Source organism: Platichthys flesus, chromosome 15, assembly GCF_949316205.1.
Source record: "Platichthys flesus chromosome 15, fPlaFle2.1, whole genome shotgun sequence".
Classification (NCBI taxonomy): domain Eukaryota; kingdom Metazoa; phylum Chordata; class Actinopteri; order Pleuronectiformes; family Pleuronectidae; genus Platichthys; species Platichthys flesus.
The window spans coordinates 5,117,902-5,130,829 of NC_084959.1; the positions used below are offsets into that span (position 1 = coordinate 5,117,902).

Below are 12,928 nucleotides of genomic sequence, written 5' to 3' on the forward strand. Positions count from 1 at the left end.
ACAAGAAAAAAACAGGTGCTTCATGTAAAACCGAGTGGAAGTAGAGGAGTTGCTTCGGGGGGGGTTTGGGGAGGCTGAGAATGATGCTTCAGACACTGATGCACCACACACTGTAATTCACTGTACTGCTGCTGTTTCACATTTCCTTCCTCTGCAAATTCTTTATCTGGAACCGGTTTGCAGTAACACCAAGTCTCCAAAAAAAAGGAAGCTTAAGTATATCCAGTAAGTTATGGATTGACAATAGCCTAAACTTGTGTAGAGCACAATTCCCTTAAAAGCCCCAGGCCTTCTTTTTTTTTTAAATCTAAACCAGACTATTGCCAGGAGCAGGGAAAAGAGAAAGAAAAAATCTAAGAACTTTACAGGAGCGTGGACAATCAATTAGTCAATGTTTCTCCTTTCATGTGAATAAAGAAACTGTTAGTCTTCGGAAAATTAGCATTTCCCTCTAAGTGCATTAGCACTACAAAATGAAAGACACTTCTGAAAAGTGGGTCCAGGGCTAATTCACCAAACCATTAGTTCATGTTTTTAGACAGAAAGTGTGGAACAGCCTACACGGTTTTTACTTGTTGTGTTCTTTTTGCAAAACACTTTTAATCTATTGGCGTCGCTGGTTAAGACTTAAGAGTAGTTTTGAAACTGAAGGTCAGAGTCACTATCTCAACTGCTGTGTCCTTTTGTGACTGCAGAACAAAGGCAGCAGCCGTGGTGATGAAGACAACGACCTTGAGAAGTGAATCGTGACGTCGCCGTAATCCGACACTCAGCGATGTGAGTCACTGAGAAGAATTGTGCGACTGAAAGTGAATCTGGGAATTAAGTCCACGTAGTGAAGTTAGATCTGATGGTACAGAAGACAAACGAACAGACTGAGAGAAATAAGAGTGTAAACGGGTCATGTGACTTCTGCTGTTAACGGTGGACAAAGCTCTCTCTCCTCTCGACCAGTCAAAGAGCTTCACAGTTCAAGTCACATTCATCCATTCATACAACGCATCTATAGGCAGCTCTCTTACAACAACACGCCATTCACACACTGCAGGAACAGCAGTCATGGGTTCTGTATGTTGCCCAAGGACAGCCACTAACCAGGAGGTCGGGCATCGAACCACCGACCGTCTGGTTGGTGGATGAACCTCTCTGCCTCCTGAGCACCTTTGATTTTCCCTGTGCATTTTCAAGAAGGATCAAGTGCCACACATGTCTGCGTAGTTGGTGTGACTCCATATCTTACAGGATTAAAAAATCTCCCGCACATCTGTACATGTAAAGAAAGATTGTGGCAGAGAAAATGTAATTTATTTGGGTCATTTTGGAAGATGAAATCTGAATATTAGTACAGATGTTTATGTCATTTCTTGTCACATTTGTACATTTCATAACTTACAAACCCTTCTTTAAGTAATGACTGTAAACACATAAAAAGCATTCTTCTGGTCTTTGCATGTTACGTCCGACACCCCATGTTATTCATTTGTGCTTCTCCGCTCGTTTCATTCGGCCGCCCACTGATTTAAATACTCAAGTCATTTTCACAGTTTGAATTTGATTGCAGCTTTGATAAACGCCTCGAAATGTAACTATGTCATTAACGATCATTTCGCTTCAGAATTTGAACATTCCGGTTTTTCTTCTTCAGCTACTCGATCTTGAACAAACCCAGCGATGCTCTTGAGCCTTCCTCTGAGATGGAATCAATCTGCATTCGATCCCCGGGTTAAAATCCTCTGTGGCAGACGCAGGTTCTAAACGGCTCCACGTGGCGGCCGAGGTGTTTGTCTCACGAGCCGATTAAGGGACAACACAACGGCAAAAGAACAAATAATAATTAAATAGACAAGCATCCAATTTACTAACCGGGTTTTCACAAACGATTGGGTCATTTAGCCACGGTTAATTAACTCTGCTCGTTTCAGTGAACACTCGTTGTCACTCACTTCCACTGTGGTTGTGTTTTTGTTGTCGTTTTCTTTTTGTGGCTTTTGCATTTGTGTGTTTTTCCGGTTAATGCTTGTGTGGAAGAAGATGAATGTGATGCTGATGAAGGCATGTTGTCATATTGTCCATTCTGTGTTCGATGCCCTTTACACAGAGGTGGACCTGACCCTCTGTAGCCCAACAAGTAAAACCCTGACACTTTAAACTAGGTCTCATATATCTTGTATATTTAATGCATGTTGTTGGCATTCTAATAACTGCACTGACTAATAAATCACGACAGGACCAGATCCACAGTAGCTCTGTTTTGACATATCCTGCAGCCATATTCACAAATTAGCCAGAACGTCTCATTAAATCAACGGACTGTGAAAAGGACACAAGTCAATTCCAGCGCCTCAGAAAGAGTTTCCCGTCTTTAACGAAAGTGGAAGCCTCAGTTCACCGCTGAGCTAATAACACGGAGCATCATTTGTAGTTTACAGTTGCAGACGCTGGGCCTCTGTTGGCCTATGCGGATTTTATTTTCTTGAATCGAATGAAGTCAGGGCAAATATCAGCCTCCTTGCGCAACTGAAGCCGACGGGGGGGGGGGGGGGGGCGTTTAGCACAATGAATATGAATGAACGCAGCAGAAATATAAAAATAAATCCCTGATCTGTTGGTTCAGTCTGCGGGGAGCGGTTTTCAGAATCAAACGCACTCGGAGCTGGAACACGATGCCTGACAGTTGACTCGCGGGTCCATCACAATCGTGAGCGTGAGTGTGATGAGTGATTCTGTGAACCCCCGACAGCAGCAGAGGAGAAGCAGACTCACAAACTCACCCGGAGAGACGAGAAACCAGCGAGTCTGGAGGTTCGGACCACAAAACAAAAACACAACTACACCTCGGCCGGTTCGAATCCACCAACACTTTTCCATTGGAGCATAATTTGAAGAAACCTCTTTCTGCTCAATCTGTGTAAACACTTTTAAACAATCTTACCGTTGTCTTCAACTGAGAAGTGGAAGAGATCGGATGTGGCGTTCTCTTCGTTCCGCAACACGTAGCAGATGTTCAGGTCGTCGACATCGGCTGCAACACACAAGCGTCTTGAGTTCAGTTTGTGCAAATTATACAAACTGTGTCACGAGGGAAACAGAGCAGACGAGTAAACAACAACAAATATTTTGATGTAATTAGTGAGCGAATGCAAATGAGAATCGGTGCATTTCACTCTCACGTCAATGTCACATGATGAAATTAAAAATCCCCTTCTCGGGAAGTTAAATCCTAATTTATGCATCAAAGACATTTGTCCTTACAAAGGTTTTTTGTAAATATGTGAGATATTCTTTTTAGATTAAGTAAAATGTGATGTTTGATGCCGGCCGCAGCCTCGAGCCCACTTTGAAGTCCCTGTGACCATTGGATTGTTGAAAACACTCTCTGTCAAATCCGTGTTCAAAGATGGAGGCTGTCCTGCTCCGGCGCCGTATCAGCGGCGGGAACAGCAGGTCTCGAGTATCACACTGATTCTCTTCCTTATCTGCACTCAGCATGAGCGGGTCTTGTACCAGAGAAAGCGTTCTGAAAGTCAAGCATCTGTAATCCAGGACGATAGAGAGCCACCACCTCGTATCTGAGACAGGAGGCTCAAAGCTCGGACCTGCAGGAGTGCGTTTGAGTCACCGACCCGGCCGGGCAGCCAGTGGCCCTTTAATGACAGACGCGGGGCAGGAATGTTAAGAAGAGGAATGTTAAGAACAGGATTGCACGCGGGCACCGACACTTTCCACAGCTGTTGTCCCAGCGAATTCAGAATTACAGGGCTCGGTCTGCACCCCCCCCCCCATTCTCCACAAACGTCTATTACAGTGCAGAAAGATCATCAAGAGCGTGAAAGGATTTGGCCTCTGCGAAACACCTCCGTCAATAATAGATGTGACAGGACGGAGGTTCATAAAAGTGTAAAGCCCCGACTCCTGACTGACTGGGAAGCTCTTCGCTGGCTTCCTGTCATTAACCGACTCTCCTGCTTCCCCCCTGAATAAAAAAATGCATATACAGAAAACATTTAAGTTGCATTGTAGGGTGTGAACAGCAGGAGTTGTGTTGCAGCCTTGAACCCGAGGACCTTGCAAAGATAAAGTGGAGGCTGCGAACCAGGGCCACGCTGTTCATCAAATATTTAGAGAGGGCGCCTCACGGGATGTGCCCTGGAAATAGGACGAGTAAATAAAGAGCGAGGGATTGTCTCTTTCACCTGACTGGGTCTTCTGACGAGCCTGCTCTCTCTCTCCCTCTCTCTCTCGCTCGCTCTCTCTCTCTCTCTCTCTCTCTCTCTCTCTCTCTCTCTCATGACCCTTCTCTCATTCTTTATTTCTCTCATGCCACCTGCACCCCCCCCCTCTCCTCTCCACTTGATCTTCTACTTTAGTTGCTCTCTCTGCCCCCTCTCCGTCGCCTCTGCCTCCTGTTCTCTCTGCACTCTAGTCTCATCCGTGTGTGTGTGTGTGTGTGTGTGTGTGTGTGTCCCCCGTCCCTTTTCCTTTATCCTTATTTTTCAAAGGTGCCGTCTTTGCCCGTGCCGAGCTTGTGGCGCGAGCAGATGAATTTCCTAACCTGTTTGCATAATTGCCTCAGCGTGATATGAAATACTGCATTGATTGCGTCGCTTTAAACCTCAATCAGTGGCATTGTTGTCTTGATTCCGTCTCCAGTATCAATAAACAGACATGCACAGATGCACGTGGAGGTTTGCACATTCACAGCTCCGGGAGGGCGAGTTTGCTCCGTGTGATGTTTTTTTTTTTTTCAAACTGCAATTAATCGCTTTGAAATGCTCGGACCTGAAGAAACCGTCAAAATCTGCAAATCTGCACCTCGACCGCCACTGGAACGACTGCTGTGACCTTTTCACACGATCCTCTGCTCCCGTCCTGCTTCATTTAACACACCGCGGTGGAGAACAGCCGATGTGAACATTTCCCTCCGAGACGGAGAAGTGATAAATTATTCATCTCAAACCATCTACAAGACATTTGCACGGAAAACACCAGCCCCTAACTTTGGTCTGCTAATTATGATTGCATGAGCGAGGCACGTCCTAATCAGGCCCACAAATTGACTATTGAAATTCCCAAGCCGGCACTTGCCACACATATACATAATTATTACCCCATAAATTCAAATCTTGGTGTGAAGAAAATAATCAAACTTTACAGATTTTTTTCACTCTGAAGAGCCTGACATCACATATTAAGGTATCAGATATATTTGATTGCATTATTCACACTTTTCTAAAGTTTAGATTTCTGAAAAGATGTATAATTTTGTATTATTTTGTTTCCCAAATAGGGCAGATTACATATTTCAAATCAGTTTTTAAACATTGTCATTTTTTACTTTTTGTCATTTGATTATTGTGTATTATTTATGCAATGGTCAATATGCTGCATTGCTGATGACCTCACCTTGAGTAAACGTGTGGATGGAGTTGTTTCCATGTCCCAGGTTGATGATGTACCCGTGTTTGGGCGCGGTGGTGACGTGGAACACCAGGGACACCGGGCTGCTGTCTCTGTCCTCTGCTCTCAGCACTTTGGAGCTGATGGGGAACCCCAGGTGACCCGTGGTCAAGATCTTCAAAGTGGTGGCGCCTTTATTCTCCACGATCTGAGGGACGCCGTTGTCCAGCGACACAATGGTGATCTTCATGGTTTGAGGGTGCCGGGTCTCGAAGACAGTGTTGGGGAAAACATAAAAGTCAGTGTGCGTGCCGTCGGTGACAGTGAAGGAGAAGGAGTCCTCTGATGATTCCGTGCCGTCGTGTTTGTAGCTGATGAGGTTTTCGTTCAGGTTTTGTTTTGTGAAGCTGGTGACGGGCGTGGACTGGTTGTAGAGGAGTTGACCGTGAACAGGAAGCTGGGTGACGGTGAATCTCAGCATCTTCTCAGATGTGTCCTGGTCCTCGGCCGTGAGCTCAAATGGTGTAATCAGCTTAACCTGCCCCTCGGTGACAAACAGACTATTTACAGTCACGACGGGTTTCTTATTGTCAACATCCACGATGGAGATTCTGAATGTTCTGAAGATGGGATTGTAGCCGTCAGTGACTTCAAACTCGAAGCTGTCCATCTTCACCTCGTCGTCCGAGGTGTGGAGGTAGTAGACCTTACTGCCGGCCAGTTGCAGTTGAGTGAAAGACACGATGGGCATCCCGGGAGTGTCCGTGCACTCCAAGTGGCCCCTCACAGGGGCCCTCGTCACCGTGAAGACCAAGTGCTCATCGGGGCTGTTGAGGTCGGTGGTGCTGAGAAGATCTGTGGTCAAGGTCACTCTGCCCCCCTCCCTCAGGGACACACCTTTACTGACAACATCAGGGAACACCATGTCAATGCTGCCCACAGTGATGTAGAAGTAACGGTCGATTAGAGGGTTCATTCCGTCTGTGACGTCAAACTTCACCAGGTCTCGGATGCCCTCCTGTCCGTTGTGTGTGTAAATCAAGAGCCCGGCATCGAGATCAGCTTGAGTGAAGTTCATCCCCAGTGTGATGTTCTCTAAAGCCCCGGAGGGAGTTTTCCTCTGCAGGAGACCCTGACCCGGCCCGAAGCGGATGATGTATGCAAGTGAACTGTCGTCTGAGTCCAAGTCTGTCGCTTTCAGCGCTTTGTTGTTGATCTCTTTGGTTTCACCGATCTCCACCTCCAGGCCGTCGTTAATGAGCATTCTGGGCGTCTCGTCATCGACTGCAATAATCATGACCACGGCAGTTTTCTGCACAGAGTACTTTCCGTCAGTCAGAGTCACATCAAAGCTGTCCTCTGTTGTCTCTGAGTCATCGTGCTCATAAATAATGCTCGACGCCTCCCTAATCTGCTCCAAAGTGAAATTAGTCACCAGGACCGAGCCCGTGGGCAGCTGGTTCAAGATGACGCCGTGTTTGGGCGGTTTGGAGATGATGAACATCAGCTCCTCAGGTGGAACATCAGCATCCGCGCCGTTCAGAACGGGGGTGTCGATGACGATGTTCATTCCCTCCATGACGACTATTTCTCTCAGATAAATCTCTGGCTTCTCATCATTTGCAGGGATGATAATTATAGGGAAGAAGTGATTCTCTGAGAAATTGATGCCGTCCGAGCACCTGAACGTGAACCTGTCCTCCACCGGCTCCACTCCTTTGTGGATACTCTGCACGTAGTAGACGTTCCTCTCTCTGATATCTCTGATGGTGAAAGCACTGATAGCAGTCCCTGATCTGGATTTCTCTGAGCCCGGGGCCGGTGATATATTTTCCACATAGCCAGTGGTCGGCTGGACGATGATGGTGCAGAGGATATCATCTGTCGGAGTGTCATTATCGTCTGCATCCAAGTGCTGGGGGCCGATGGCGAATTTCTCCCCTTCGAGGACACTAAATTGAATCCCAACTCCGACCTCAGGGGCCTGGCTGTCAACGGGAAGAATAGTAACCCGAACGTGGACCCCGTTGACCTTATTCCCACCGACCGTCCAATCATCAGACATGTCTGTGAGAGTCAGATTGAAGCCGTCCTGCTGGGAGGCGAGGCCTACCTCCCCGCTGGTGTGTGCGTACACCACCACACCATTAATGATGTCAGCCTGTGTGAACCTGGTGGCAGGCACTCCTTTAACCAGTATATCGCCCATCAGCGGAGCATCCTCCACGATAAACGTCAGCTCCAGGTCGTCAGTGTCGTCATCGTGGCCTTGAATGACGTTAGTGGTGATTTCTGTCGCTCCGTTTTCCAGCACGTCCATGTGAGACCCGATGGTTCCCGCGGGCAGACTGATGGTGGGAGTTTCATCATCGACAGGCCTCACGTTCACTTTGACCGTCACGGTCACAACATGGAACCCGTCGCTCACGTCCAGCTGGAAGTCATCGCTCACCGTCTCCTCCCCGCCGTGAATGTACGATATCTTCTCCTCTGAGATGTCCTCAAGTCTGAAAAGTCCTTTTTTCTCCAAGCCGCTGAATTCAACCTGGACCTGGCCATGTTTGGGCAGCTGGCTGAGAGTGAAGGTAATCTGTTGGCTCTCTGTGTCCGGGTCTGTGGCGTCCAGCTCGGCGAGGGAGATGATGTGCATGCCACGTTCAAACACAGTGAAGCCGGTGTTTGTGATCTCAGGGGGTTTGTTGTTGACGGGCTGCAGGTAGATAGTGAACGCCCCCTCCACGCTGTTCCCCGCTGTGTCTTCCACGGTGTAACGGAACTGCACCACGTGAGCTGTGATCCCCAGCTCCACATCCGGCGGGTCGTAGGACAGCTTGTGATGATTGAGTTGAGCCTGCGTGAACTCTGTGACCTCGGTGTCTGGGCTGTCCGTCAGAACCAGAGATCCGAACACAACGGGGTTATTCTCGTCTGTGTCTGTCGGCGGCTGGATCACTGTGTACTTCAGGTCCCGGTCCTCAGAGTCTAAATCGGTGTAGCGCAAAACGTCCCTGCTGAAGTGAGTGAGCTTGTACTCCTGAACCGTCATCTGCAGGGTGGTGCCGGGGAACAGCACCGGGGGAACGTCATCGATGGGCAGCACTCGGATCATAAAGGCATTTTCCCCTGACTCATTAGGGGGGTCGTTGTCATCCTGCACTGTGAACACGAACTGATCCATGATGGTGTCTGTGTTGTGGGGGCCCGTGTGCTTGTAGAACAACTTCCCGTCGGTTATGTCTTTCTGGAGCCACTCTGTCACCTCCTTTTCGTAAACCTCATCTTCGCCGTTGAACTTCCAGGACGAGGGATCCTCGGGGGCGTCGGACTGCCTGAGGAACACTGTGCCGATTGTGGAGAAGGGAGCGACGATGGTGAACTTAATAGTGGAGTCCTCAGAGTCAATATCAGCAGCACTGAGCATGAGGGGAGATATCAGCATCATCTGGTTCTTGAAGAGCACCAGGCCCGTGTTGGCATTTATAATCGGTGGCTCGTCATCAGTGGGAACGACTGTGATGGGGAAAAGGAACTCAACCTCGTTTTTCCCGTCCGACATCTTGAAGACAATGTTGTCGCTGTACGTGTCGCTCCCGTCGTGCTGGTACACCACGACTCCCGAGGTGAGATCAGCGGGGGTGAAGAACTTGCTGCGAGAGCCCAGCACCGTGAGGTCTCCGTGCCGCAGCCCGTCCACCACGGTCATGGTGACCGCGTCCAGGTCGTCCTCGTCGGCGATCTCCAAGTTGTGGCTGGTGAAGAGGGCCCGGGACTGGCCCTCGTACAGCAGCTGGCCCGTGTTGCGTGTCACGACGGGGGCCAAGGAATTCATGGGCTTCACCACGATCATGAAGGCGAAGGGGTCCGACACGGCCCCGTCGGTGTCCACCACCTCAAACTCAAGCTGGAAAATCCTTTCCGTCTCCGAGTCCAGGGACGGGGGCTTGTAGGCAATCTTCAGATCGCGCAGGTCCCTCTGGTAGAAGGAGGTGATGGGCAGGTTCCTGTCGTCGGTGCTGACTATGTAGCCCTCCTCATACGATAACGGGGAGGTGATGTTGAAGATAAGCTCATCCGGGTCTGACTCTGCATCGTCGGCGGCGAGCATATCCGGGGTGAGGGCGGTCATGACAAACTGACTCACCTCCATCATCATCATGGACACGAAGCTGGGCTTGGGGGGGGTGTTCTCCTCCCCTTGTTTGATGCGTATCATGAGATGGAAATACTCCTGCTTCTCCAGGTTGCCCTCTCTATCGTGCAGCTCCACCACCATGGGCACGTAGTCCCTGTTGGGGGACTGGCGCTCAAACGTGTGCTCATAGCGGATGTCCGCCTGGGTGAATTCGTCACAGTCCATCATTTTGGAAAGTTTCCCCCCGTCGATGAGTCGTCCATACCTGGGCAGAGCGCTGCCGCTGGACAGGGAGGCCACCTCACATCTATGAGATTCTCTGTCATAGGTAAACTCGAGAGTCTTTTTATCAATGGGGTGGCTGATGCCTCTGAGGTTGTCCACAGTGAGAGGCATGTTTTTGGTGAGTAACTCCAGCTGCGTAAAAACTACTTCCACCTCCATCATGAAGGGGATGATAACGGTCTCCGTGGGCGCGTCGTACCTGAGCTGCAGCCGCACTCGGTCTTTCGCAGGACTCCTGGAGCCGTAGTGGGAGTACGTCACGTCGTTGGGACCGAAATCACACAGAAACTTTTTGGGGGAGAGATGCCCGGGTCTCTGCGAGAGCGGGTCGTTGTCCAGGACCGTGATGCTGCATCGATCCCCCGGCTGCGTCTGGATCACCAGATCGTTGATGGGGTCGATGAACACGGATCTCCCGAAAGCCACGCGCACTCCGTTGTTGGCCACCAGGATCGCGTCCTCGGACAGGTCGGACCTCAGCGCGTAAAACAACCCGGAGCTGTCCGGCTGCGCGGAGGCGAAACCTACGAGCGAGACGCACAGGAGGAGAAGTGTGTGGAGCGGCATCGCGGCGGCGGATCCCATCCAAAGCATCCGAAAACAGTCCCTGTGCCAAGGCGGTGTGCGGAGAGGAGAACAAACACGCTCCGGTGTCTTTGTTTTACGCGTAAAGGTTAGAACAAAATCCCCAAGTGCTGAACGGGAGTGGGCTGGATGTCGACACGGTGCGTGCGCCCGGACCCTCCACACTCTCCGCGAGAAGAGCGCGCAGGAGTTTTAAGTTGTGACACTTGAGAGGCTGCGTAAAAGCGCCACCGCCCATCTCTGCGCATATTGGAGGATCCTCCGGGCTGCTCTCCTCAGCCTCGTCCGCGATAGGCAGCTCAGCTGACATTCACACAGGAGGCAGGCACCGAGCCGAGCCCCACAGATATGATTCATTCATCACTGAGCGGGGACGAGTCCTGAGGGTTGTGATAATGTAATGTGGCCCTGGAGAGAAACATAATCATATTATCATTATCATAAAACTGTAACCCCATGGTTTAGAGGATTATCAACACTTTCTATATTAGAGGGAGATGTGAAATTATAGTAAAGTCAGATTAGTAACTATAGCATTTGATAAATGTTTGAAGAATTGGATCAATGCAAAATATAGAAATAACTGTTAGAACAGCAAATACCAACACATTTGTGTTTCTTGCACAGAATTTCTGATCATTTCTGCATTAGCAATGTGTAAGTGCTCATTCATGATTCAGTATGTTGAAAATTAAATGCATTAACAACAGAGGATTTTGCACATTTTGGTATTTCTTGTGTATATTGTTAAAAAAAACCACCTTGATCACGTTATAAATAGCTTAACAAACATTGAGTACTTGATCATACTGGAGGTGAATCTAAGTGAAACAGGGCACTGCCACGATATGTGATTGGCTCCTGATGAAATAAACGTTTACAATCCTTTTGGCATCATCCTCTAAAAAGACACTCTGCTCATTGTTGGATTAACTTCCCCCGAAACACCCCTGACAAAATAATCACATATATTGATAAAAGTGAGATAGTATACAGATATATTCTAATCTTTGTGTTGACCTTTACTTTGTGGTGAATAAAGCAGGTGGAGGTGTGGCTGAGTAAACTGCACTTGATGCAGAGAGACAATCCACAAATATTGCTCTGAGCAGCAGTACAGGGATATGAAATACACATTCAGATGTCATGGACTCCCTCCCCCCTACCCCCTGGAAAAAAAAAGATATCGACGCAAATAGTTTCTTAAGACTGGAGAAAATCCATCCAGCCAGATCTCTCAGGTCCTGGGGGGGAATTTGTTCAGCAAGTTGAAACATCTGTCAAAGCGAAGTCATGAGAGAATAAACTCCCCCCCTCCTCCTCCCACACCACACACAATTTTACATATTTTTGCTGATAACTTATTATTTGATGTTGAACATCGGGGGTGAGGGCCGTGCGGTGGCATCGGCTTTGGATGATGAATCAAATATAAATCAGAAGTCAGAAATTTGACTATTTTATACTGAATATGAAAGATTTATGACGACCGAGTAACGTGTCACACTTTTCAGGAATTTACACATGTTGGTATGTTACTGCTGCATGTGCTGACTGCCTGACTGCTGCACGTCCAAAACCTAAAAGAGCAAATGACTCTGATTTGAGCTTTTCTCCATCGGCTCACGCTAGATTTTAGATTTGATTTTTGATGCTGACTCTCTTATGGACACATTTTTATAGGCATGCTTTAGTTCTGATCTCACCATAATAGTTTGACCGGGTTTTATTTGATCTTGTTTTTACTGTTTTCTCATCTGTAACATCTTTTATTTCTGTATCTGGGCTCTATGCCGTGTGATCCTCCAATCAAAACAAATTAATTAGTTTCCTATTGTTTTCCTTCAGTTTCTCATGATAACTTGAACAGCACCTTGTACTTGTGTTTCGAAAGGTGCTCTATAAATAAAGTTTATCATTATTATTACAATAAAGTGGGAAAATGTGAACGTGTGATAGAAGTTATACCACATCCTGCTGCCGGTGTGAGTCAAATTCATTTAAACGCTTTGTATAAATCTCTATGAAACTGGATACAAGCAGAGGAATTATCGGGACCAGGTTTCCAACATGAATATTTGAAAAACTGTTCTCAGGAGCCCGACAGCCTTGAATTTAAAAAAAGGCAGAGCGTTAGAAGTGCTGCTCATGACTGCATTTTGTTCTCGACTCCTCACCACCCACGTTTAAAATGCCAGGTGATTAGAGGGCTTCTGGTGCCTTGTTATTTCAAAGTACATGGCAGCCCCAGCTTTTCCAGCTGTCGCACTCTTTACCCGAGCCGGAGGATTCTGCCTGTGCCTTCACATGAGAGACGCCACTCGGATACGTGAGCAGGCTGGGTGTGCTCTGTGAGGAGCCAGCACATCCACACAGATTGGACTGAATACTGAAAGTCTGATGAGACACAGAGGGAGAGAGAAGGAAGGAAAGACGGATGTATGAATTATTATTAACAGGCCCAAGATTAGAGACTTTGTTCACCTGGAGCTTGAATCTGCGGTGTTTGTTTCCCATGGAAATGCTTCC

The 12,928-nt window shown here is 48.1% G+C and overlaps 1 protein-coding gene across 1 annotated transcript in view; it reads right to left on the reverse strand.

Annotated features, from left to right (window-relative positions):
• Nucleotides 1-10,396, reverse strand: part of LOC133969173 (FRAS1-related extracellular matrix protein 2-like) — a 56,276-nt gene extending 45,880 nt beyond the window's left edge. The window contains exons 1-2 of the mRNA XM_062405464.1: nt 5,404-10,396; nt 2,933-3,022 (exon numbers count right to left, since the gene is read on the reverse strand). Coding sequence (XP_062261448.1) covers nt 2,933-3,022; nt 5,404-10,381 — 5,068 coding nt within the window. The 5' untranslated portion in view covers nt 10,382-10,396. The remainder of the gene's footprint in view (nt 1-2,932; nt 3,023-5,403) is intronic.
• Nucleotides 10,397-12,928: the final 2,532 nt, after the last annotated feature.